The sequence below is a fragment of the Enhydra lutris genome, unplaced genomic scaffold, assembly GCF_002288905.1.
Source record: "Enhydra lutris kenyoni isolate GAN:26980312 unplaced genomic scaffold, ASM228890v2 scaffoldscaffold7, whole genome shotgun sequence".
NCBI classification, from domain to species: Eukaryota; Metazoa; Chordata; class Mammalia; order Carnivora; family Mustelidae; genus Enhydra; species Enhydra lutris.
In genome coordinates this window covers 35,948,857-35,975,323 of record NW_019154091.1, presented here as the reverse complement: position 1 = coordinate 35,975,323, position 26,467 = coordinate 35,948,857, and the positions used below count along the sequence as shown (strand labels likewise).

General features: G+C 42.7%; 1 protein-coding gene across 1 annotated transcript in view; it reads right to left on the bottom strand.

The window, feature by feature from the left end:
* LOC111142228 (alpha-2-macroglobulin like 1) overlaps positions 1-26,467 on the bottom strand; it is a 45,780-nt gene that overhangs the window by 9,515 nt on the left and 9,798 nt on the right. Inside the window, exons 3-26 of the mRNA XM_022495266.1 lie at positions 26,191-26,353; positions 25,544-25,596; positions 19,804-19,824; positions 18,890-19,052; positions 18,334-18,418; positions 17,500-17,626; positions 16,639-16,753; positions 16,195-16,304; positions 14,835-15,002; positions 12,801-13,028; positions 10,374-10,434; positions 9,978-10,123; positions 9,312-9,461; positions 8,583-8,741; positions 7,154-7,247; positions 6,619-6,739; positions 5,727-5,955; positions 5,470-5,596; positions 3,768-3,889; positions 3,059-3,110; positions 2,606-2,689; positions 1,011-1,187; positions 772-853; positions 265-421 (exon numbers count right to left, since the gene is read on the bottom strand). Of these exons, the coding sequence (XP_022350974.1) occupies positions 265-421; positions 772-853; positions 1,011-1,187; positions 2,606-2,689; positions 3,059-3,110; positions 3,768-3,889; positions 5,470-5,596; positions 5,727-5,955; positions 6,619-6,739; positions 7,154-7,247; positions 8,583-8,741; positions 9,312-9,461; positions 9,978-10,123; positions 10,374-10,434; positions 12,801-13,028; positions 14,835-15,002; positions 16,195-16,304; positions 16,639-16,753; positions 17,500-17,626; positions 18,334-18,418; positions 18,890-19,052; positions 19,804-19,824; positions 25,544-25,596; positions 26,191-26,353 (2,994 nt within the window). The remainder of the gene's footprint in view (positions 1-264; positions 422-771; positions 854-1,010; positions 1,188-2,605; positions 2,690-3,058; positions 3,111-3,767; positions 3,890-5,469; positions 5,597-5,726; positions 5,956-6,618; positions 6,740-7,153; positions 7,248-8,582; positions 8,742-9,311; positions 9,462-9,977; positions 10,124-10,373; positions 10,435-12,800; positions 13,029-14,834; positions 15,003-16,194; positions 16,305-16,638; positions 16,754-17,499; positions 17,627-18,333; positions 18,419-18,889; positions 19,053-19,803; positions 19,825-25,543; positions 25,597-26,190; positions 26,354-26,467) is intronic.

Here is a 26,467-nt window from a genome sequence, read left to right as displayed (position 1 = left end):
TCTGGGTGGCTTAGTGGGTTAAAGCCTCTGCCTTCGGCTCAGGTCATGATCCCAGGGTCCTGGGATGGAGCCCCGAATCAGGCTCTCTGCTTGGCAGGGAGCCTGCTTCCTCCTCTCTCTCTGCCTGCCTCTCTGCCTACTTGTGATCTCTGTCTGTCAAATAAATAAATAAAATCTTAAAAAAAAAAAAAAAAGAAAAGAAATGCAAATTCCTCCCAGACAGGTAGTGGGCTGAAGGCGGGGTGAGGGGTGTGTGGTTTGCACCTTCATAGCTGTGTGAATGAGCCTTCCCACGTTGGCGTAGCAACCACTGGGGAGCTGCTTTCCTGCCAGCCAGTTGAGAGCATCCTGGATATTATTGTCATCAATGAAGATGAATTCTTGAGCTTGGCCAAAGCATTTGGTGACAAACGCTGTCAGCCTATATGGGTAAAGAGGGAAGTGTGGCATGAAGGGGGATTTCCTAGCAAGGGTACAATAGTTTTATAGTTTATTTTGGTACAGAGTTCCAGAAGGGGATTAAGGAAACGTAAGACCATAGAGCCTAGAAAAGGGAAGTGTTGATGGGCATTAATAGGGACATGAACTGGGGAGGCACAAGGTCAGGAAGAAGGGTGAGCGTCTTGACCATATGTGAGGCTGAAATAAACAATATTAAAGAGGTAGAGAGGATGGATAGAAAAAGAATGGGGTTAAGAGGAGTGGTAGAGAAATAGTTCCATAGTTCTAGGAATTATGCACTGGGGTACATTGAGAACTGGGCAATATTACCATGTGTTTCCATCTCCATCCTCCTCCCCAAAGGCACTGTATGAGCCATCTCTACGTTTGTACATTAGCTCCTTCTGGTACCCTGGGAAGCCAGGTATGATGTTAAGTCACAGGGACAACTTAAAAAAACATGGCTTTCAAGGGTGTGGGACACTTCAGGGGAAATTTCCCTGTTTCTTATTAAACTAGCATTAAGGTTTAGAGAATGTGTCCAAGAAGAAAAGATTGAACCAACTCACCTAGGTTCAAGAAACCCACTGCCCGCGACCTGATTTCCTTTGTCAGCAGCCTTGCCTTCTCCAGATACTGCAGGACATAGATTATAGAAGCAAACAAGACCATGTTCTGCTCCCCACAGCCGCTTGGCATCTGCACCAGATTGTCTAGGTTCTGTAGGGCTGTGCCCATAATGTCTCCTGAGATCCAAAAGGAGAGAGAAAGTGATGGTAGAGAGAAGAAGGAGCCCTTGTGAGTTACTGTCATTCATTTAACAAACATGTATCAGTGACCATTTAGTTGAGTACCTACACTGTGCCTGGGAGACAATAAGTCAAATACAGTCTTTACCTCAAAGGATCGTAATCAGAGGGGCAAACAATGACAGAACATTGCAGGTAAAATTCCTTACAAACAATTGCAATGTAGCACTATAATACTGGGTTCATACAAGGTGCCGAAGTACGCAGAGAGGTACACAAGCTACCGAAGGGAGTTCAGGACTTTTAAGAAGATATGTCAGCAGAGCTGGTGAGTGACGTAACAAAACCCGCAATACTCAGACTCAATCTCTAAAGTCCTCCACTGCCTGTAAATACATTATCCTCCAAAGTGCCATGTTCCCCCCAACCATATGCAATCCTGACACTGTTTTCCAGGGATAGCTACTGACTCATCCATATATTTATTTTATAAACCAGTAAGCCTGACATAAGCGGCCCATTAAGATCGGCACTTTCAGCATCAAGTTCAGTTCGAATCTATAAATAGGTCCTGAAGGTAAACTATTTGGCAGGAACTATACTAGGACATGGCCCTTACCCTCAAGGACCCCACAAGGCAGTGTGAAAGACAGACATAGACAGTGAGCTATACTACAATAAGCTGACTGATAAACAACAAATAAGATTCAAATAGAGTCCAAACAGAGAAATTTTAAGCTGGAAGGGATCTCGGTAGGGACTAAGAATAAAGAAATAACCTAACATGTCCAGGACTCCTACTACCTGCTAGATATTATGGTGGAAACTTTATATTTAATTTTGACACCAGTCCTAAGAGGTAGATTATCATTAGTGTCTTGCAGAAGGGGAAAAAAAGGATCAGAATTGTTCACTTATTTATTCAAGGTCACCTGGCTATTATATGGCACAATCCCAGCCCAGTTTTGTATGATTTTCAAGCTCAGTCTTTTCTACTCAATTCCCCTCCTTGCCCAGAAGAGTGAAGTGTCCCATCTGTGTAAATATGCTTTTATCTTCCCTAACCAAACTCAGATACATAAATTCCTCACTTTCTAAGAGGCTGCTATAAACACTGTGTTTCTTCTCCCCTCAATTTATAGACCACCTGAGCCTAAATACATATGGAGCTTTGTTGACCTTTAACTTCCTCCTGTCCAGACTCCTTCTTGTTTTTGACTCTCATATACATCTAATCCCATATCTATAGGGTATATATGCCAACTATACAAAATAAGTTCTTCTGTCACATGCCTTCCTTCAGATTGGTCCACATGCCCCAACCCACTCCATGCTTTGGCAAATTTCAGCCCCATTTTTTTTGTTTTGTTTTGTTTTGTTTTGTTTTGTTTGAGCAAGAATCCCTGGCTATTTACCCAGAACCGTAACATAAGCCTTGCTTGAATTAGGAACAACATCTGCAGGGAGCTCCAGCGAGATGGATTCTGAAGCCACTTTTCCTATGAGAGGCAGAGAAAAGGCGAAAGTAGGGAAGGTGGAAATAGAGCGAGTTCAAAACCCAAACCTTAGAAAAACTTTCTGTGATCCAGGGTTTTCTGTACCCAGTGCTTTCTGTGGGTTGGAGGCAATTTTTTTTAACCTGTTAATATTGTTCTTTGCTGAAAGTAAATTACTAAAAAAACCCAAAAATGTGTTGCACATTTTTTCTTCTTTACCCTGTCTCTCAGTTAATTGGCCCTATTAGAGACAGCACCCCAGACAGCACCTCTCCTATCCCTTCTTGTCCTGTATATTCCTCCCTTGGCCTACAAATGGCTCCTGTTGCTGACAGGAATTCTCAGTACCAACCCTTCTCTGCATTCACCCACCTTTTGGGCAAAGCAGTGAGCTGTATGTCTTCTCCACAAGGACTCCCTCAGTCTGACATGGAGACATAGGGGGGAAACAATGAAGATGAATGTTAGGGCAGATGGCACTGAAGGAACAGCAAATGGGAAGGGAAATGGGGAGAAGAGGCCCTCCCTGTGCCCCCAGGCTTCTCAGAACTGGAGAGGATATATTTTCTCCTTGAAGCTCCCAAGAACTACACTTCAATGCAGGAATGGACCTATCAATAAAATTCTTTCTGGGCAAGGGCTAGAGCTAAGGACAAGTTTAGGAAACTCCTAAGAGGCAGGATTGACAATGGGGTCCATAATGGGATAAAAAAGCAGTTAATAATGATATTAGAGATCTTAATAAGAAAAACTAACATTCATTGAGTGAACCAGGTACACTCAATGCCTGTATTAGGCACTTTCACAGAGCACTGGAATGGGTTAAGCAAATAATTAAAGGAAAAAAGGGGCCACAGAATAAGGAAGGTAAGCTACTTGATTGAAGTTGGAGTTAGACAGCTGTGAAAGACTAATTGTATGGCTAGACACGTAGAACATTGCTGGAGTGACTGCTACCTCCAAAGCTAGGTCTACAAAAATCTCAAAGAAAGAAAGAAAGAAAGAGGAAGGAAGGAAAGGGGGAAGGAGGGGGGAAAAAAAAGGAAAGAAGAATGGGGAAAGGAAGGAACAGAAAACTCACCTTGACCAGAACTGGTTTGATGAGTGTGTCACTCTGGCCCTTTGCTGGAACAAACCCCTTTTGCCCCCCACAGAGTTCATTGCTGTCCAGAATCTTAGTAGTGATGGTAAAGTTCACATTGCCTGGAAGAAAGAAGGGGAAAGGAAGGCATTAGCCCTATTGCCAGAGGTACCAATGAGGCCTCTTCCCATTTAGACCAGTGCTTTTTTTTTTTTTTAAGATTTTATTTATTTATTTGTCAGAGACAGAGGGAGAGAGAGTAAGCGAGCACAGGCAGACAGAGAGGCAGGCAGAGGCAGAGGGAGAAGCAGGCTCCCTGCCGAGCAAGGAGCCCGATGTGGGACTCGATCCCAGGATGCTGGGATCATGATCTGAGCCAAAGGCAGCTGCCTAACCAACTGAGCCACCTAGGCGTCCCTAGACCAGTGCTTCTTAAACTTAACAACATGCAAAGACCTACAGATCTTGTTAGAATACAAATTGATTCAGTTCATCTGGGGTGGAGCCTATATTCACATTTCTAACAAGTTTTTAGATGACGTCAATAATGCTGGTCCAGTGTGGCAGGCAGCCTGTAAGGACCCCCAGTGATCCCTGCTTCCCAATATCTACATTGTTGTGTAAGCTCCTCTCAGAGTGGGGGCTGGACTAAGCAACTCACTTTTAATCAGGAGGCTGGGGCAGAAGCAATGAGATGCCACTCTGGGACTGGTTATAAAAAAGGGTATAGCTTCTGTGTCAGGCACACTCTTTATCTTGGGCCACTTGCTCTGCAGGAAGCCAGCTGTCCTGTCCTGAGGCAGCCCAGTGGAAAGACTCATGTGGTAAGATACTGAGGGAGGCCACTAGCCCCCAGCTGAGGCCCAGAACTACAGCCTGTGAGGGACAGAGGCTTTGGGAGGAACGTGGAAGTGGATCCTCTCCCAGTTGAGTCTCCAGGTAAAAACAGCCTTGCTGACAGCATGACTTATATTTCCTGACAGACCTTGAACCAGAGGCACCCTCCTATGCTCTGCACCTGGATTCCTGGCCCATGGAAACTGTGTGATCAGAAATGTTTTTCTTTTAAGCCTCTAAGTTGTTGGGAGTTTTTTTGTGTTTTTGTTTTGTTTTATTTTTTTAGGATTTTATTTATTTCTTAGAGAGAGAGCATGAGTGGGGCCCCATCCCAGAAGCCCAAGATCTGACCTAAGCCAAAAGCAGACACTTAACTGACCAAGCTACCCAGGAGCCCCAAGCCTCTAAAGTTTTAGGGTGATTTGTTAAGCAGCAGTAGATAACTATACATCTGAAGACCATACTTTCAGTTGCCAGGGTTTTATCCTAAGAGCAAATGACATCTAAGTGTTATTGTGATGATTAAATGAGTCACCACATGTCAAGCAGTTAGAATAGCAGCTGGCCCATAGTTAACTATTTGATAAGTAACATTACTATATATCCCTTGTCCTGGCATAAATATTAAAAGCTCCCCTTTTCACATTCAAAATTGTCTAGTTTGGATAATATTTTGGTCATCCATCAAAGAGCATTTTCTTATTTTTTTTTTGTGGCATAGACATAGGAGGGAAAAAAATAGAGGCAAATAAAATGAGAAAGAACAAGAGAATAAAGCAGATGCAGGAGAGGAAAGGATAGAGTTCTCAATCACTGAGCTTTTGCTCTGTGTTTTCCTTGCTCCTCTACTGCTTCCTTCTCTTACCTAACTTGGTAGCAGTGATATTCCAGTGATAGCTTTTCGCTTCATCAGCACAGAGACAGCTGGAGCCCTGAGAATCTGTCCATGATTCCACCTGGTACTTATCTGATGTACCCAGGTTAGTCTGAACCTGCAGATGTTTAAGAAATAAAGGGTCTGAATACAGGAAACAACACACAGAGGCTTAGAAAAATATGGGGGTGGAGGCACACCCCATCTCTCTCCCAGGGACATCTGCTTCCTGTACCTCCAACTCTTACCCTGATGCAGTCCTTCAGATAATTGAAGATGGTGGCAGTAAGGCGAAAGGATTCCCCACGAACTACTGAGTAAGGGAGAGTCAGCTCAACAAAGAACGGCTTGAAAGCAGTCAGTCCAACAGTAGGTGAAAGACCAAAGCCTCTGGACTGGGAGGTACAGAAAGTCATGGCCTTCCACTCAGTGATGGTATCAGGAACCGTGACATGGATAGCCTCCTTCCCAGAGTCACTGTGAGAACACGAGAGTCCAGGTGAGGCACACAGCAGGAGAATATTGTGAATTAAGCCATAAATTTACCTACAGAAGCCATTGTTGTTGTTGTTGTTGTGAGGGGCGGGGCAAAAAGGCACCTGAACTGAGGAACATGCAAATCTCAGAGTGTGAACGTTCAGGTGAGTGATGATGTATGAATATGGGAGAAGGAGGTGGTGCCTGAGGATGTGAATGGGTGAGTGAGAGTAGGGGGTCATGTGTGCAAATACAGCTGAAGAAGTCAGTGCCCTCTGAACCTGTGAGGGGATATCTCACTGGAGTTTTGACTACCCTTTCTCTGATGGTTAGTGATGTTAAGCACCTTTTCATGTGCCATTCTTCTGGCTTGTCAAAATGAGCAGGTAAGCAATGGGCAGGAACTGATGTCAACATGTGCCTTTCATTCTGTTGGACGTGGACTCCGAATGCACTGTTTGCACTGTGTAAATGTGGAGACATGTGAGCTCGTTTTGAGGGATTGCCTGTGATTGCCTAAGAATTCAGGAAAAAAGAAAGTTCCCATGTCCCCATGAAACTCTCTTGATTTGAGACTTAGATTCATTAAGAATTATCTGAGTCTGAGTTTACTGCTGACTCCCCCACTGTACAGTCTTACTGTACCTTTGAGGCATCACTTACCCGATAGGAAACAGATCCCAGAGCCAAGTCTCCGGGAAGTACTGGCGGACCTGAGAGTCCTGTGACTGAAGTGATGAAGGTGATGATGACCCAAAACTCACTTCACCAATACCATAATTCACTAAGGAGAGCAAGAATAAGGGAATTGGCGGGAGGGGGGTGCTGGTGGTGGACAGAAGACTTCTGTTGTAAGACAAATTGAAGCAGAGGGACTACTAATGAGAAATTCAGTGGGAAACAGAGAACATCCAGTCACAGACAAGGAGAAAGGACCACTGAGGAACTGACTAGTCATAAGGCCATCAGGGGGGAAGTGACAGATGAGGAGGTTGGGCCAGGGGATGAGCAGGTAAGGGCTTCAGGTTTCAAAAGTTCTCCCCAGGAGAGAGAGCCAGCTGCCTCATCTATGACCCACAACCCACTGCCATTCTGAGGCAAGAGGCTCAGTGCAGGAACAGGAAGCAAAGAGTTAAGTGTTCAGAGTTCCATGATTTAAACATCTCAAGAGAATCCACAAGCCACACAGGTAGCTTACCTTCAGACACTGCAGTGCTGTATTTTAAAGACTGATGACTGCAGTCTACTGGCTTCTTAATTTTGGCATTGGACAGTATTTTCAGGCCCATGCCCTGAGAGGCACCAAGGAAACCAGAGAGTGAAGTGTCACGGTGGTCCCCTCCCTTATTACCAGGGCGACTGCCTAGGAATCCCACCCTCAAAAGACTGAACCAAGACATTCTTTTCCTATTAATTTTGAGACTAGTGGTTACTACCCAATACCCCAATACTCAGCCACCAAGGTTCTGTTCGCTTTTATCTGCTAATGTGAATATCAATGTCAATTTTTAAAAATATATACATATATATTTTTAAATATACACTTTAAATATACTTTTTAAATATATACTTTAAATGTATACTTTGCAAAATGATCACCACAGTAAGTCTAGTCAACAACCATCACCATATGTAGTTACAAAAAATTTTTTTCTTGGGATGAGAACTTTTAAGATATACTCTTTAGCAACTTAAAAATATGCAATACAAGGTCAAGCACACTGTCACCATACTGTACATTTCATCCCCAGGACTTATTTGTCTTATAATTGGATGTCTGTACCTTTTGATAACCTTCACTCATTTTGCCCACCCCCAACCCCTGCCTTGGGCAACCACCACATTGTTCTGTGTATCTATGAGCTTGGTTTTGCTGTTGTTGTTTTTTAGATTCCATGTGTAAGTGAGGTCGTATAGTATTTGTCTTTCTCTGACTGACTTATTTCACTGAGCGTAACGCCCTCAGGATCCATCCATGTTGTCACAAATGGCAAGATTTCATTCTCCTTTTTTACGGCTGAATAGTATTCCACTTTTGTCATTGCCAAATATGTTTAATGCTTCTTCCAAATATTAGTCACTGGGTCATTATTATTTGCTTTAGACTGAACTTCCCAAGGGCAGGAACCATATTGGCTCAGTCAATCCAACAAAAATACATTGAGTATTACGAAGGATCAGTCATAGAGAGAATACAAAGATGAGCAAGACATGGTTCCTGACTTCAGAGACTTCCTGGTCAGTCTTGGGCCACAGCATCCCCAACTTCTACTCATAAAGTACTCAATTTCTACTCATGAAGTACTTTTTATAATAGTAGTAAGAAACCTCTGGTCTATCTTTCCTCATTTTTCCTTCTTGGCTGATCCCATGGAAATTAGTTTGTTTGGGGACAGAAAGAGGCTGCACACAGCCTCTCAGTGGCTCTCTTCCAATGCAATCAGGCGACTGGGCCCCTTCTTCAAGCACAAGGACCATGGGAGGTTACCTCACATATCAGGAGTTTCTTCCAAGATTTTATCCTTTCGGTACCCACATGAATCTCTCTGTTTTTTTAGGTATGGACTTTCCTTCACCCTCCACCCAACCACCACTGTTTCTATAACAAAATGGGTAAGAACATCTACCTGAAAAAAATGGAAAAGGTCCATTCCTTCAGAGACCCAAGGCCTCCACATAACTGAGAGGGGCTGAGGAGCATGCCAGGAGCCAGACATTGGACACTCATCATATTCAGCCACCTGATAGGGGTAGTGACCATACGAGAATGAGAACATCCTATAGACCTGAAATAGGAGGGGAAAAGGAAATAAGCTACTGACACAGTGAAATCAGTTGAGAAACTTCACTCAGATTCTGGTGCCACAGTTCACTGCTCTTGTATTATTTCTCTTCATTACTTCAGAATTGTTCCTATATTTATTCCAACATAATCCCTTCCTACTTTTTTTGTTTAGTAGGCTCCAAGCTGGGCTCCAGTGTGGGGCTTGAACTCATGACCCTGAGACTAAGATCTGACCTGAGATCAAGAGTCAGATGCTCAAACAACTGAGTCACCCAGGCACACTATCCCTTCCCTACTTTCTAAATTCTGATCTCTTCCTCACCTTTTTCAATAATTTGTCACCCTTACCTCCTATTACAAATTTCCTACCTCTATGTGCACATGAACCACGCCTTTTTCATACCACCATTTGACTGTCATTTCCACACCAGCTTTTCTACCACCTTATGGTGGTACAGTATTTCCCTCAGACTTTCCTTCCCACCCCCCTGAAGGCCATCTTTTATTCTAATTCAGTCAAACCATCTTCTCTGTCAAGTCCCTCTTTCCATCCCATTGGCAGACTACTCACAGAATTGTTGCTCAGCTCTGTCTCCGGCCTAAGCAGTAAGACACTCTCATCCACAGCCCGGACTGCACACAGGGACCCAGGAGCTGCCTGTAGCTGTAGTTCCAAATCTGCTCCTGGAAGCTGCTGGGAAGGTGAGAAGCCAAGGGAAACCTGTGGAAGGAAAAAGTGCAACTTGGGGATCAGGTCAGCCTGGAGAGAAGGGGAAGCAGTGTAATTTGGATCATCAGCCAATATCTCCCAACTTTGGTATTCAAGCCCAATCCTTCACTTTTATACTGATGTGTTTTTTTTTTTTTTTTCTTTTGTAAAGTCTAGCCCTTTCAGAACTTGTGACTTGTGGTACAATTGGAAAAAGTGAGCAGCATAGCACAGAAAAACATAGAAAGTTTAAGAGATCCCCCCCAAAAAAGATGAAAAAAAAAAGTTTAAGAAACAAAAACTAGAAAGAAAGAATTGCTATATAGAATATATAATTTCCTAGCACACCTTCTTAAAAAGAAGTGGGAGATAGATTTCAACAAAATATACTGAAGACATAAATACAACAATGACATCCACTTCAATATAATCTTATTTCCCTGCCCCTGCCTAATCTCCAACCCAGCACATACACGATCTCTCTCTATGCCCAGACCTTTTCTTCACCTTTCTCAACTGCCATTTTACCTGATTGTCAAAACACATCTCTACTGAGAACTGAATTTGGTCAGCTATAATGCCTCCACTGGGAAAAATGGCATAGATCACCAGGGAAGGATCAGGGGCTAGTCTGGAAGTGAAGGTCAGTGAGAGGGAAAAAGAGCCTTTTGTTCCTGAAAAAGAAGAGGGAACACACAGGGATGAGAACACACACTCGTCTACTGATGACCTCCGACCACATGTCTGCTCTTCTCCTTGGGCCTGCTGCTGGCCTCATAGTGCAAGTTACATCCCATTTTCCTGTTCTCCTATGGTTATCATTAGTGTTCTACTCTCATTGCTTCTTCTTTTGCTTCTAGTATAACAGCATTTCCTGGAAGCTTAAAGTATCCTTTGGTTTTCAACAGAAGCATGAACACTCACCTTCCTTCTCAAAGTTCAGGTGTTTCTGCCCCTCCATCTCCAAATGCCCTTTCCCTATTAACTAAAAAAGACCAAAAACAAAAACAAAAAAAAATCAACAGCAGGGAAGTTATGAGAGTTTAGCCTTGACCCTAGTCTAGAGCATCCCTGCACCTCTCCATAAAGAGAGGCTCCTTTCCTATCTCCAGAGCCTGGGTCAATACTTCATGCAGCGTCCATCAGTTGGTCAAATGGCAGATAGTGCCAAGAGCCCTGCTGATTCCTCCTCCAGGAGGTTCTGCCTGAGAACCACAGGGGTGCGTGGAAGGAGACAAAGATCATGAGTACCTCACTGCCAAACAGAAGAGAAACCATTCTTCACAATGGATAGCTGTCACCAATTCTTGAAAATCTCCAGGTTTTATTCTCTTATGATCCTTATAGCACAAAGTTACCTAAAATTCATCTTCATCTTCATGACCCTTTTTTTTTTTATTATACTTAATCCAAAATTCAATGGAAATGAGTGTGCTTTAAACTGACTTGAGCCCTTCTGACATTTGACTCTTTGGAGGAGAAATCCCCTTTGTCTGAGTCTCCCTTCCTGTTCATTCCCTTGAAACCAAATTCAGTGAAATTTTCTAAGCAGGGTTGTCATCTCAGACTGCTGTCAAGGGCCCTGTGGCCAGCTCCTGGGACTCCTGGCTGACACTCAGCCCTTCTACACTGATCAGCTGGCTACTTCTCTGGGGTTTCACCACACCCCTGTCCTAAAGGCAGGCGAGTGCCATCACTCTGACTTCACTCTGTTGCACCAGGATGATTGTTTCGGCTTGACAAAGACACTGAAATGAATCAATGCGGAGAAAATCCCTCAGAAACTTTGAGAGGATGGTAAGAAAATGGAGACTCTAGGGCATCAAACCCAGGATTTACACAAATTTAATTTCTCACTGTCACCAAGGTGACCATTAAAGCTGCTTATATTTATACATTTCTTTCAAGCTACAAGTTACAGTTTTACACAACAAAGCTGCTATCCGTGTTTAATTTTAACTTTTATCATCTATTTTGAAATTTTAACCAATGAAACACAGTATGAAATTTATTCTGAGTCCCATCCTCTCCTTATCCTCTTCCCCACTCACCCACCCAGCTCCCGTTCAGGCCCGACCAGCAATGTTTTATCCTTAATTCCTCATTTTATCCTCCCACACAATTTTCCTGTTTAAAATCGTTTTTTTTTTTCCTCATTTCCTCCCCCAATCCTTTATGCCTACACTGCAATACAATAGCAACTAGCCACAAGGGACTGCTGGAGCCTTTGAAATGTGGCTACTATAAAATACATAACCAGCTGAAATAAAAAATGTGAAATATCTATTAATAATTTTGATGTGGATTTCATGTTGACATCATCATATGTTGGATACACTGGGTTAAATAGATTTTTTTTTTTTTTAGTTTATTTACTTATTAAGTGATCTCAACATCCAATGTGAGGCTCAAACTCACGACCTAGAGACCAAGAGCTGCATATTCCCCTCAACTGAGCCAGCCAGGTGTCCCCCCGCCAAAAAAAAAAAAATAAAAATAACTATATATATATATATATATATATATATTTTTTTTTTAGTTTTATTTATTTATTTGACAGAGAGAGATCACAAGTAGGCAGAGAGGCAGGCAGAGAGAGAGGGGGAAGCAGGCTCCCTGATGAGCAAAGGGCCCAATTCCAGGACCCTGAAATCATGACCTGAGCTGAAGGCAGAGGCTTAACCCACTGAGCCACCCAGGTGCCCCAAAAATATATTTTTAAAATTAGGTTTACCTAGGGGCACGTGGCTGGCTCTGACAGTTAAGCAGGGGATTCTTTTTTTTTTTTTTTTAAGATTTTATTTATTTATTTGACAGAGAGAGAGAGCACAAGCAGGAGGGAGAGGCAAAGGGAGAAGCAGGCTTTCCACTGAGCAGCGAGCCTGATGCAAGACTTGATCCCAGGGCCCTGGGATCATGACCTGAGCTGAAGGCAAATGCTTAACTGACTGAGCCACCCAGGGGTCCCAAAGTGGGGGATTCTTGATTTCAACTCGGGTCAAGATCTTGGACTCCTGGGATGGAGTCCCAGGTCAGAGTCCACACTCAGAATGGAATCTGCTTGGGATTTTCCCTCTCCTTCTCCCTTTGCCCCTCCCCCGACTGGTGCATGAGCTTTCTCTCTCCCTCTTTCTCTCATAAATAAGTAACATCTTTTTAAGTAAATAAAATGAAATAAAATTGGTTTTACCTATTCTTTTAATTTTTTAAATATGGCTTCTAAACATTTTGAAATTACCTCTGGGACTCGCATTAGGTCTCTAGACAGTCTACCCCCTCTCTCTGGCTCACTCTCATCACTTCCTTTCCTTTCCCAGAGCACTTTCACCAGCCCTCATTGCCCTATCTCACATAGTAGGAGAAGATGACTTCCTGATCAGGGTTCGCATCCGCAGGATCGATGTAGTAATCCACCAGCACTTCCTGGGGCTGGCCACACGCCAAGACTCCACGTAGCCAGTGGATGCCAACGAAACTCCGAGTTGGGTTGTAGAAGGGCTGCACATGCAGATAGCCATTTCTGTAGTAATGAGGCTTCTGTCCCGGATTATACACCGAATTTTCCATTTGGAATCTTCCCTAAGAAATGAGAGAAAGAAAAAGGCTCTTCACACATTCTCTGACCCAAGCAAGCCCATGGACTTGTTATGGTTTTCACAGATCTCTCAAATCTTCACTGCCTAAGAGCGGCATGTAGATATTTTACTAGAAGTCCAGCCAAGGATGTTTGAGAAATCCACAACAGCAGCACTTCAGTAGGCAGAGGAGTGAAATAAGGGCTGAATTACAGCTGTCAAGTAATGGGCAATTGTGGATGATAAACTTTTGGGGACTGAGGCAGGGAATATAGATAAGCATGACTAAGATTATATAGAAATTAAAGAATATATCCTAGGGATAAGAAAACAAGGCATAAAGGATAATGAGATTAAAAATAATTATTTCTAAGTAGGGTGATTGAATGATGCCTGTGTAAGAACTAAATTAGCACAACACAAATTGTATGTGTTTTCTTAAGTAGTATAGCTCAATGATTGCATTAATGGCACAATCCGTCCCTCCCCATGTTCATGTCCTTTACCATGTAATCATTCCCCTTCTATTCTAACTTCAGGCCTACCATGTGACTTGCTGGGAATGGGATGTGAGCATATGCCAGTTTGGAAAAACCCTTTTGGGTCCACTTTTGCTCTTGTATCTCATCGTTGCCATCAGAATATCCCTGGGATAGCTTGCTGGAGCATGAGACACTGGCCTTCATCCCCAAACATGTAAGAAAGTCCACCAAGATCAGCAGAGCTGCATATCTGACTACCCCAGATGCATGAGCAATAAAGCCTTGTTGTTATAACACTAAAGTTTTGTAGTTGTTTGTTGAGCAGCATTATTTCACAGTTGATTACTGATATGAATAGTTTTCCTTATAAGTTATCCAAAATGTAGAATTTTCTTCTTTGCCATTTTTATGAGTAATGGCCCAGGGCAGGTGAGAAGAGGGAGATAGGAGGAAGAAAATGACTCTGAACTATTTTTTCCTCCCTACTCTGATTTTATTTAAATTTTTTAAAAAGATTTATTTATTTATTTATGTGACAGAGATCACAAGTAGGCAGAGAGGCAGTCAGAGAGAGAGGAAGGGAAGCAGGCTCCCCGCCAAGCAGAGAGCCCAACTCGGGGCTTGATCCCAGGACCCCAAGACCATGACCTGAACCGAAGGCAGAGGCTTTAACCCACTGAGCCACCCAGGTGCCCTGCTACTCTGATTTTAAATACAGGATCAAAATAGAGATGGGGATAAGTTGTAAGATGAATTAGTAGAAATAACAATTTTTAGGGTTCCTGGGTGGCTCAGTGGGTTAAGCCTCTGCCTTCGGCTCAGGTCATGATCTCAGGGTCCTGGGATCGAGTCCCGCGTTGGGCTCTCGGCTCGGAAGGGAGCCTGCTTCCTCCTCTCTCTCTCTCTCTGCCTACTTGTGATCTCTCCCGCCATCAAATAAATAAACAAAATCTTAAAAAAAATAACAATTTTTATCTGAAGGGCCATTTATTAGATTGATATTAAAAACCAAAAAAAAAAACCCAAACAAACCTTGGGGCACCTGGGTAGCTCAGTTGGTTGGGCATGCTACTCTTGGTTTTGGCTCAGGTCATGATCTCAGGGTCCTAGGATTAAGCTCCATGTCACACTCCATGCTCTGAGTCTGCTTGGGGTTCTCTCTCCCCCTCCCTCTGCCCATTCCCCCTTCCAAATAAATCTTTAAAAAAACCCAAAAATTTTTGTCAAGTGGGAAGCAGGACTGGTGAATGATGGAGATGGAATTACAGAAGAGGGAGGAGGGGAGAGAAACAGGAAAAGTTTGACGTTTTCCCTCAGGGAAGTCTTACCTCCAGAGAAATATCTCCCCCACTCCAATTAACTGTATCCAGCTTGAAGGGAGCAAGGCCATCATTGTCTGTAGTTAGGGTCTCATTGATGGTTCCATTTGTGCCATAAATCACCAGATATACTGAATGATTCTTGAGAAGGGAGCCATCATGGCCCCTAACTCTTATCTGGGGGATGAAGTTTATTGGGATGTTAGAATTAGGTTTGAAGTAAGTTCAAGTATGTGGTAAAGTGAGGTGATAAAAGAAACTCTAAGAACACATTTCAGGAGGGAGTCCAGAAAACAGGTAAATGTGATTCAAGCGTTGGAAACTAACGTCTATAAGGAAATGAGAAACACACAGGAGGAGCTCAGCCTGGAGCAGAAGTAGACTTGCCATGTAGCTAATGAAGCTTTAAGACCCGTCATTTACACAAGCCCCTTCCAAGGCTCTCTGTACATTATATTGCTTTAATTTTTTTTAAACAGAGTCCCCTTCCACTCCCAAATTGTATAATCCTTAGGCTCTAAGAAGATCTGGATTGTTCTTGGTCTAGAGAAAAGATGACTAAGGATGGGCCTAAATGGATCTAAAAATATACAAGGTTATTGTGTGGAAAAGTTATTTGGAACTTAAAAAAAAGATAGATTGTTAAGTATCAGAAAGAAGACAGGAGGGAAGCCTGACTGGCTCAGTTGGGAGAGCATGTACCTCTTGATCTGGAGGTAAAGCGTTCAAGCCCCATGTTGGGTATAGAGATTACGTAAATAAATAAATGGGGTTTTTTGGTTTTGGTTTTTTGTTTTGCTTTGTTTTATTTTTTTAAGAAAGAAAGAAGACACCAACAAAGGAAATTTTTTAAATCTCTGAAGAAACTACTTAAGGAGCTATCAATGGCTCTCTGTTAAGGAAAGTTAAACATTAATCTTGCTTAGGGGAGGAGCCACACTAGATGATTTCTCTAGACACCTTGCAGGTCTAAAATTAAAAGATTTGTACATTAGGAGCCCCTGGCATTGGCAAAGGCAATAAAGTCACATTAATATTCAAAGTGAATCTCATGTGAGATTAAGGGTAGCACAGCATAAGGAATTAAGAGTATATACGCTGGATCGAGGTTGCCTGAATTTGATCCTAGTTACCACTTACCAGCTGTATAACTTTTGGAAAATCCCTTAACCTTGCTGTGCCTCAGTCCCCTCTTCTGTAAAATGGGGCCAATAATAGTTTCTACCTCACTGGGTAGTTATAAAGATTAAATAAGTAAATACCTGTAAAGTACTTAGAACAATGCTAAATTAGCTATTATTATGTCTACAGGAAGAAGGCAACGGTGGATGGTTAAGCATTTTTTGTGTAGAGACAAGTTTCAACATACCTTCCCACTGAAGGGGAAATTGGGGTGATAAAAGTCTTTGGTGTCTTCAAAGGTTATTGATCCCACTTGTGAAGAAATGTAGATATCCTGAGTAGTATTGGCTTCTACTCCTGCAGAGGGAAACCAGATATATGACAATCGAAATACCTGATATCCTCATCTTCATGTTTAACATAAAATCCCTGAAAGGACAGTGCTACTAGAAATATGAAGCTGAACATATTTCTGGCCAAAGATCCAAACAAACTCTTCCTCCCCAACCTTTCGGGAAAACAGGTAACAGAAGACAGACTGGAATCTGGCACTTCCCTTTGACTATGACCTAGGAACAGAGTCATTCACAAACACTAGCGAGGGGAGGTCTTGAGTCCTCTGAATAAGTCTATCCCTGGAACAGGCCTTCTCCTTTCTCTTTTCTTAATGAACCAAGACTATCCCACTTACCTGTTCCTTCCTCCACCACAGTAGCCACAATATTGATGGTGTGGCTGTACATGTAACCAGTGAGGTTGAAAGTGGACATGTCCACAGAAGCAGAGAAGCATCCTGTTTTGTCTGTCTAGTGAGGCAATCAGGGGGCCAAAAAGAGAGGATGAATAACCTTTTACTCCCATTTCATAACGCACTATCGAAAGAAATTCTTATCTCCATGCTTTGGTTTCTCCGTCTTCAAGACAGAAAAACCCCCCTATAACATAGAGTATATACACCAGCAACACACAATCATGAAACAACTCTAAAGTTCCAAGATATGGGAGAGGTGGGGGGGAGAAGCAACTGCAGGAAAACTGTACCTCCCAAGGATTTAGGTTAATTTCTTGACTCTAAGGCAGATTCTAAAAAAGACTTCATCTGTTTAGAGTAAAGAAGACTGCTTTGTTCTTTGGAACTAGGGCAATAATTGTATGAAATGATTTCTACTTTGGGCTTTTTACTGCTTTTTATTTTTTAACCACTTTTCAATATTTTTTTTCTTTTTTCAGTTTTTATTTAGGTTTCAGTTAGTTAACATATAGTGTAATATTAGTTTCATTAGTAGAATTTTGTGATTTATCACTTATATATGACACCCAGTGCTCATTACATCATGTGCCCTCCTTAATGTCCATCACCCAGTTACCCCATCGCCCCACCTGCCTCCTCTCCAGCAACCTTCAGTTTGTTCTCTATAGTTAAGAGCCTCTCTCTTTTTCTCATGTTCATCTGTTTCGATTTTTAAATTCCTTTATCACTTTTTAATATTGATGTTTAGCTAGTCATTAGGACATAGGAATAAGGTTCCTTTTCTACATCCCATTTACTCACCTGTCCAGAAAGATTCCTGCACTTGTCAGGTAGCAGTTCCCGTCCTGCCTCTGGAAAATGGTAAGTATATGCCTTTTGACACACAGATACCTGTGCTGTCCCCAGTATGGGCTTTCCGTAGGTGTACCTAACCCAGAAAAGCATGAGAAGTCAGAGTTGGGAGAGTGCACTTGAGATCCAACCCTCCTCTTGTCCCTTCTTTCCCCTACTCCAACTTCTTAAAGTACTAACAGTCCTTCCCTAGTCCTGTTCACTTCCCTGCTTCACTCATAGCCTTACGATATTGCACTATACAATAAGTACCATCTGAAGGACAGAGATGGTGTTTTCTCTCTTTTTATTCCTATTTCTCCATGGGACTCAATATTGTTTTCTGCATAAGGTAGACACTGAATCAATAATGCTGACTCAGCAATGGAAGTAAGAGCAGAGACACAATTAGAAAATGTGTTCTTAGGGGTTCCTGGGTGGCTCACGTGGTTAAGCATCTGCCTTCAGCTCAGGTCATGATCCCATCACCCTGGGAACAAGCCCCACATTGGGCTCCCTGCTCTGCAGGGAGCCTGCTTCTCCCTCTCCCTCTCCTGCCACTCCCCCTGCTTATGCACATGGTGTGCTCTCTTTCTGTCAAATAAATAAATAAAATATTAAAAAAGAAAGAAAGAAGGAAGAAAAGAAAGAAAATGGTTAAGTCATGACTTTGGGACCATATAAAAATATCTTACATTTTAACCACTGCCTCCATGCCTCCACAACAACTCTTCCCATAACACTCCCTTTGTCAGCTTCTCAATACAGTTTTACTCTTCACCAGATCCTGAGCTTTACTCTTACCTACAACAGATTTTCACTAAGAAGGACTCCTCCATTGTTGATAATTGCCTGGGCTCCACCACATCCACCTTAAACTTAGAAAACACTGGAGAGAGTGGAAATAGATGTGGGAAAGGAAAAGAAAGAGGATTTGACCATACAGGTAGTAGACAGAGGGGTAAAAAAACAGTCATACTTAAATTAATTAAATTAAGGGGGGAGTATTAAAGCAAAATGCTCCCAAAGTTATTAGCTGGTTTAGCCTGGTTCAAAAATAAATTTAGGGGCACCTGGGTGGCTCAGTGGGTTACAGCCTCTGCCTTTGGCTCGGGTCATGATCTCAGGGTCCTGGGATCGAGCCCCGTGTCGGGCTCTCTGCTCAGTGGGGAGCCTGCTTCCCTTCCTCTCTCTCCCTACCTGCCTCTCTGCCCACTTGTGATCCCTGTCTGTCAAATAAATAAAATCTTAAAAAAAAATTTTTTTTTAAATCCCTCCCCATAGTAGATTTTACTTTACCTTTGCTGATTTGGGGACAAGATTGTGTCCAACCCTTTGACCTGCTAATTCTCCCACCTACCATATTCTTCCACACTGAAGGTGCCAAAGGCCGTGCCCCCAGCCACTGCTACTGTATAGGTTCCCAGCGTTGCCTCTGGTGCCAGCTGGAAGGAGAGGTCTACAATGCCTTGCTGCTCAGGCACCACTTCCAGCCACTGTGCGATCCTGTTGCTATTTGGATCCTGTGTTTGTTAGAAAGAAACTCATGACGTTGCCTGTTTCTCACTCAGCACTGCAAAAAGCAGGTAAAGACACAAAGTGCCTCATGACCAGGAAGAACAGCTCCCCGTTTCAACGATGATTTTTTTTTATTACTAAGCAAAATAAATTTTCCTATGGGTCTGACCCCATTTGGGATGAAAAGCATCCTTGTGGATTCAAATAATCAGACTGAGTTCTCAAATGTGTTACTGCCAGTTTCAGAAAGTGGGCTTTGGGACGTCCTTTACAAAGTGCTTATTCTTGGTAACTATTTAGGGGCAATGCTGAAGGAATTTAGCACAAGATACCCGAAAGATAATCTAACAGAACCATGGAGGGGTTGCTGTGGGCAGTCACCCTTCTAGACCCTTTCCTGCTTAGCACTTCTCACAGTATCCGTGTCCTACTCGACTGCTGAGTATCTATGACGATAGCGATTAGAATAAGAGGAGTACCGAACCAGGGCTGGCCCAGAAAAGTCACAGGAATCAGAGTAGGAGGGCTAGTCACAGCAGAGTGGTGTCCTTCTCTACAGAGGTTCAGGACCAAGGGGGCAGGGGGCACAGGCAGGAGAACAGGCTCAGCTGGGGTGGAGCTCTGGGTGCTCAGTACTGGGGCAGAGTCTCAGGCTCGGGGCCATGATCTCAGAGTTGTTTCTGGCTTTAAAGCTTAGCACTAAATTTATTTCCCCTTTCCACAGCTGACAGAAAAGAAAAGGAAACTTCGACTTACCTGCAGCTCCACCAGGGAGTACTGAAAAGGAAAATCAGATAATGTGGGTTAAAGCACGATAAGCAATAAGGATGGGCTGAAAGCAGAAAGTTCACAAGGGCCTCTCTCTTTCTCTGTTGCCCTCTTCTTCCTTTCTAAATGGCTCTTTTGTGCCCTCATCAGGGTAACGATGGAGCTAAAGCTTACTGGCTAGGGGAGGAGAGAGAAGAGATTTCCTCAGAGGGATTGACAGTCCCCAGAACATTTGAAGAAATGAAGCTTCAGACCCTTCAGCGTCCCTTAGGGCTCTGGGACTGAGCTCTACCACAACATGCCTGAAAACAAAGTCTTAGCATCTGGAGGCTCCCGGATGTTTAAACCTCTTCTTGGGAGCTAAATATCTCCTTGACTCCTCCTCTGCTGTCCGAATGCCACTGGCAACATGGTCACTTCTAAAAAATATTTTGTTTAAAAGAGTTCCATGGGGGTGCTTGGGTGGCTCAGTTGGTTAAGCATCTGCATTTGGCTCAGGTCACGATCCGAGGGTCCTGGGGATCAAGCCCCGGGTATCAGGCTCCCGGCTAATCAGGGAGCCTGCTTCTCCCTCCCTCTCCATCTGCTGCCCACCCCCACCACTTTTGCTCTCTGTCTCTCTCTCTCTCTCTCTCTGTCAAATAAATAAATAAAATATTATTAAAATATTTTTTAAAAATTTTTAAAGAGTTCCATCAAAAGACTTCAAGAAAATGGATGCTAAAACCAAAAGGTTAGTGGTGAACAGGTTATTGGGCTAAGTGCTAAAGTGTCACCAAAATTATTTACTAATTAGAAAACAAGAAGAAGACAGGGGTACCTGGCTGGCTCAGTCAGTAGAGCTTATGACTCTTGATCTCAAGGTTGTGTCTAAGCCCCAAGATGGGCATGGAACTTACATTAAATAAATAAAAAAATTAGGGGCACCTGCATGGCTCAGTAGGTTAAGTGTCTGCCTTTGGCTCAGGTCATGATCTCAGGGTCCTCGGATTGAGCCCCACATTGAGCTCCACATCCAGCTCCCTGCTTGGCAGGGAGTCTGCTTCTTCCTCTTGCTCTGCCCCTCCCTCCAGCTCATGCACTCTCTCTCTCTCTCTCTTTCTCAAATATTGAAAAAAAATAAAAATTTAAAAATTAAAATAGATTTAAAAATTTGAAGAGAAGACATACCTTTACACTAGAGAAATTAGAGAGAAATTATTTACCTTAAGCAAGTAATCAAATTCATTTTCACTAATAATGGGACAACCTGACATTATGTGTATCCTTTAGAGTATACTGGAGGTTCATAGCATTGTCTAGTAAATATTTTTGCCAAAAATGTTTAGCTTAAATCTAATTAAGACCTCAGAACAACTTCCAGAAGATGGGGAAACAAGTTAGATTACACAGTAAAGAAATTATCAGACAAATCAAGAATGTTGAATACTCTGTAAGACAACTAGGCTTCCTTAAAAGTCAATATTCTGGAATGATGACATTCTACAAGTCATTTAGCTTGATCACTTTCTCTCTCTCTCTCTCTTTAAAAAAAAAAGTCAATAATGAAAAATTAAGATTATTTTAAGTTAAGAGAAATTTAAAAGACATAAATTTAAAAGACTTTGATCAGATCTTAGTTCAAAAAAACCCTCAAACTCATTTGAAAAAAACTGATTTAAGACTGGGTATTAAATGATTATTGTTAATTTTCTTAGGTTTGATAATGATATCATGATTATTTAAGATGGACCTTTTCTTTATTTTTTTAAAGATTTTAATTTTAAGTAATCTCTACACCCACCAGTGGCTCAAACTCACAACCTCAAGATCAAGAGTCACACTCTCCACTGACTGAGCCAGCCAGGTGCCCCTAGGATCTACTTTTAAAAAGATACATGCTAAAGTGTTCAGGAATAACATGTTATGATACCTGCAACTTATTTTTAAATGATTCAGAAAAAAAAGAAAAAAGATCAATTAAAATGAATATGGCAAAATGAAACATAATGAATGCTATGTTTGAAAATTCTTATAATAAAAAGTTGAGAACAAAATGACTGCTCCAGATAATCTATGAGAAAAATCATCTTTTTATTGTGTTATTTGTATATCTTTTGATTTTTTTTGAAATTGTAATAATTAGAATTGTACAAAATCATAGCCAAGGAAATTGGTAATTAGAATATCTAAAATGTTGGGGTGCCGGGGTGGTACAGTCAGTCAGCTAGGCACTGACTCTTGGTTTTGGCTCAGGTCAGGATCTCAGAGTCATGAGACTGAGTCTCGAATCAGGCTCCACACTCATTGCAGAGTCTGCTTCAGATTCTCTCTCCTTCTCCTTTTGCCCCTGCTACTCATGCTCTCTTTCTCTCTCTCTCTCTAATAAGTCTTAAAAAAAGAGAGAGAGAAAATGTCTAAAATGTTAATATAATTAAGACTTGATTAGAGACTATACACTTACTGAATTTTGGGCATTCCAATTAGTATTATATACACTTAAAAACTAAATGAGATTGAAAGCTGGAATTTAAATACAGGGGCCTCAGAGAGCATACAAGGACTGGATCTCACTTGGAAGGAAAAGGGAATGAAATCAAGATGGTGCTTGCCTTTGACTCTTAGACCAAGTACCACGTGATGTCAACCAGTGAAGAAACAGAGATTCATTAAATACAACTATTAGCCTTGATATCCAGGATAATGGCAATTCTTCAGAAAAGCCAAAAAATGAGAGATAAGGATTATAGGAACAGAAAATTTTCCCTTCTTCCCTTCTAGGTTCTTTGGCTGGTCTAATAATTAAATTGACAAAAGATGGAGTAACAGGAGAAAAAATTTAATTACATACATTTGCACAAAGACAGTGAGACTCATGGACTGCCAGGCAACTGAGACTCACTTATATGCCATTCTGAGCTAAGGAATGAGATAGAAGCCTGGGGCTTCAGCGGGAAATAGGGCAATTCACAGGAAGATCAGAAGAGCAGATGGTTGGTAATCAAATGTTTGTCCTACCATGCAGATGAATCTTTTAGGTAAAAAAAGTTATATCTGGTAACTGGGCCATGCCCCCATTTAAGATCTCTCTTTTTTTTTTTTTTTAAAGATTTTATTTATTTAGAGAGACAGAGAGCAAGAGTGGGGGAAGGGCAGAGGGAGAGGGAGAGGAAGAATCTCAAGCAGACTCCACCCTGAGCATGGAGCCCAAGGCAGGACTTGATTCCAAGACCCTGAGATGTGACCTGAGCCAAAATCAAGAGTCAGACGTGCAACAGACTGGGCCACCCAGGCACCTTCCCCACTATATAAATTCTTTTAGTCAGTTAAGGGAGAAATAAAATAATTTTTCCTGAGCATTTTGGCTCATCATTGCCTTCAGCTCAAAATAATCCACATGGCAAAGTAGCCCATTTTGGGGTAGCACATTCTGCTCCCCTTCAAGATAAAGAGGGAGACAGGATTCTTACAAACCACAACTACACAGACAATAAGGAGACAAAAATGAGACTACTATGGACTGCTAAAAAGTACAGAAAAAGAACACCTCTCAGATGACAAAGTACTTTTCTCACACAGAGAGTCAAGAAGCAGGGAGGACACCAATTACCCAGAAGTAGGCTCTGGAAAAAACCAAGTGTTCAACAATGCTAGGAAAATAGCATTTCCAACCGGAAGCAGGCTGAGATTTCTGAATAAATGGTTGTAGCAACCAAACCAGAGAGGCTCAATAAATCTCAAGTATACTTCAGTTGCCTCAGGATAAAATACTGTCCTCTGTAACCTCACAATCTTTGTCCCTCAGTTTCTTAGAAAAATTCCTTTAGTTTATCTCAGTATTTCAAATTGGAGTTTCAAATTTTCAGTGTTTCAGATTGGATCTTGGAGTCGGGGGCTGGGTAAAGAAATGCTGTGAAGAGGAAGGAGTAATTTACAACAGAAATAGAGAATAAGGATGGAAATCAGAACACCTCTCAGTAATGGGGTCTAACCTGCGTGGAGGAGGAGAGTAACAAGGGTAGCTAATGAGATCCACCTTCAGGGGGCAGTAGAGCCTAAACTAACACTTGGCCACGCTCTCCACTAGTACTTCCTCCTCTCAGCACTGGGATTACCAGACTGCTGAGAAAAAAGTGGGCAATATTAGGGGTGCCTGGGTGGCTGAGTCGGTTAAGTGTCTGCCTTGGGCTGGGTTCATGATCCCAGGATCCTGGGATAGGATCCCACATTGAGTTCCCTGCTCAGTGGGGAGCCTGCTTCTCCCTTTCCCATTCCCCCTGCTTGTGTTCCCTCTCTTGCTTTGTCTCTGTCAAATAAATAAATAAAATCTTGAAAAAAAAAAAAAAAAGAAGTAGGCAATATTAAGCCGGATTGATGAAGAAAGGATGCAGGTGATAGGAAGGAGCAATAGAAAATAATTCTAAATTGGGGAAGAAAGTAGTGGTGAAGGAAGCTGCTGATCAATAAGCTGATCAGAGAGATCACAAGTAGGCAGAGAGACAGGCAGAGAGAGAGTTGGGGGCTTGGGAAGCAAGCTCTCTGCTGAGCAGAGAGACCAATGTGGGGCTCAATCCCAGGACCCCGAGATCATGACCTGAGCCAAAGGCAGAGGCTTAACCCACTGAGCCACCCAGGTGCCCTGGCACATAATGTAGTCTTTTTTTTTTTTTTTTTAAGATTTTTTTAATTTATTTGAGAGAGAGAGAGAGCATGAGAGGGGAGAAGGTCAGAGGGTGAAACAGACTCCCCATGGAGCTGGAGCCCGATGTGGGACTCGATCCCGGGACTCCAGGACCATGACCAGAGCTGAAAGCAGTCACTCAACCAACTGAGCCACCCAGGTGCCCCCATAATGTAGTCTTAAGAGAATTGCCTACTTTATCATACACCTTGCCTTGTAGTAAAAGGATGGTGGGGATGGATATTCTTATTTTTTTCTTTTTGTTAAACATCCTCCTGAATTATTTCTAATATCAGAACTGCAAAGCCACATGGTGTCATTCCTGGAGAGAAGGCCTGGAAGTTTTCAAAAACTCTCTTTATTTTTAAGGACTTATTTATTTATTTGAGAGAGAGAGAGAGGAGAGTGTGCTCTAGCACACAAACAGGGGGAGTGGCAGGTAGAGGGAGACGCAGACTCCTCTGCTGAGCAAGGCCCCAGATGCAGGACTTGAGCCCAGAACCCTGGGATCAAGACCTGAGCCGGAGGCAGATGCTTAACAGACTGAGCCATCCAGGAATCCCTTTAAAAATTCCTTTAAGGGGCGCCTGGGTGGCTCAGTGGGTTAAAGCCTCTGCCTTGGGCTCAGGTCATGATCCCGGGGTCCTGGGATCGAGCTGGGGTCCTGGGATCGAGCCGGGGTCCTGGGATCGAGCCCCGGAAAGGGCTCTCTGCTCGGCAGGGAGTCTGCTTCCCACCCCCACCCCCGCCTGCCTCTCTGCCTACTTGTGATCTCTGTCTGTTAAATAAATAAATAAATCTTTAAAAAAAAAAAAATCCCTTTAAATAACAGTGGAGATGAGCATCTCTCAGGAAGGCTAATCTAACTGATGTTCTCAGCTATCCACGCTGCCTGTTTTTAGAAGATGGGACAAGGAGGGTTTAGACTTGTAATCTGAGACTAGCACAAACATTCTGGATCTCAGATGACTTCACCTCATCGCACTTTTAGAAAGAATCTCCTTTTGCCCACTCTCTCTCAGTCTGCCCTACTCCTCTCCCTTTCCCTCTTCCCAACTAAATTCTCACCTTGTCATTCACTGGGACAAAGCTGCTGTTCAGGGTGACAATGCGGAAGTGCACTAGAACAGAACAGACATCATTGGCAAAGGGGGTTTTCCCCTCTATGAATCTTTTTTCCACCCTTTCTACTTCCCCCACACACTTCTAAGTCAGCAAAATTCCATCAGGTTTTACTTTAAAACAAAACAAAAAAACAAAAACTGAGTCAGAGAGAAGTCAAAGCCCCACCCAGCCTCTAACTTGGAAACATTAGAATGTAATGCCCTTCTACCAAAGAAGGGACAAAGTACAAATACCAGGGGCTCAAGCCAAAAGCCCTTGAAAATGTCCTCATACAATGTTTCTTGATGCTGTCTTATTCATATCAGCAGCTTGCTGTAAGATGCAGAAGCCCAGTTAAAGTTGCCAAATTCCATCCCAGGAAATGTGTGTACTTTTGTTTCAGATACACACACACACTAGCAACTCCACCCACTTAACTCCTGCTGATGTAACACAGCTTGTATTCAACACCTGTGACCCCTCCTCCCTGCAAACCTTCCTCCCTCCTGCCTTGTTCCACTGACCTCTCACCCAACCACAAAGCCCTTCTTTCTGAATATGGGCAGCGGTTCGTCCTGTCTTTTGTCGAATCCCGTCAGTATGCCTCTTACCTTCCTGCCCTGGGTTGTAGATAGGTTTGTCAGTTTGTATAAAGACGCCATTCCCCTGCCTCTGAATTAGGACCGTTTTCTTCTCCTCAAAACTGGTATTATTTCCAGTAGCAGAAACCCAGATTGTAGCCACTTCCTCTGTGCCACCAGCAGGAGGTGGTACCTGAACAAGAGAAGGGAGCTTTGTGGCAGAGTAGGATATTGGGGAAACAGCTGGGGGTAGCAAGGGTAGGGTCATAAAACAAGTTGCCAGGAAGAAGAGAAACCATGTTCAGAA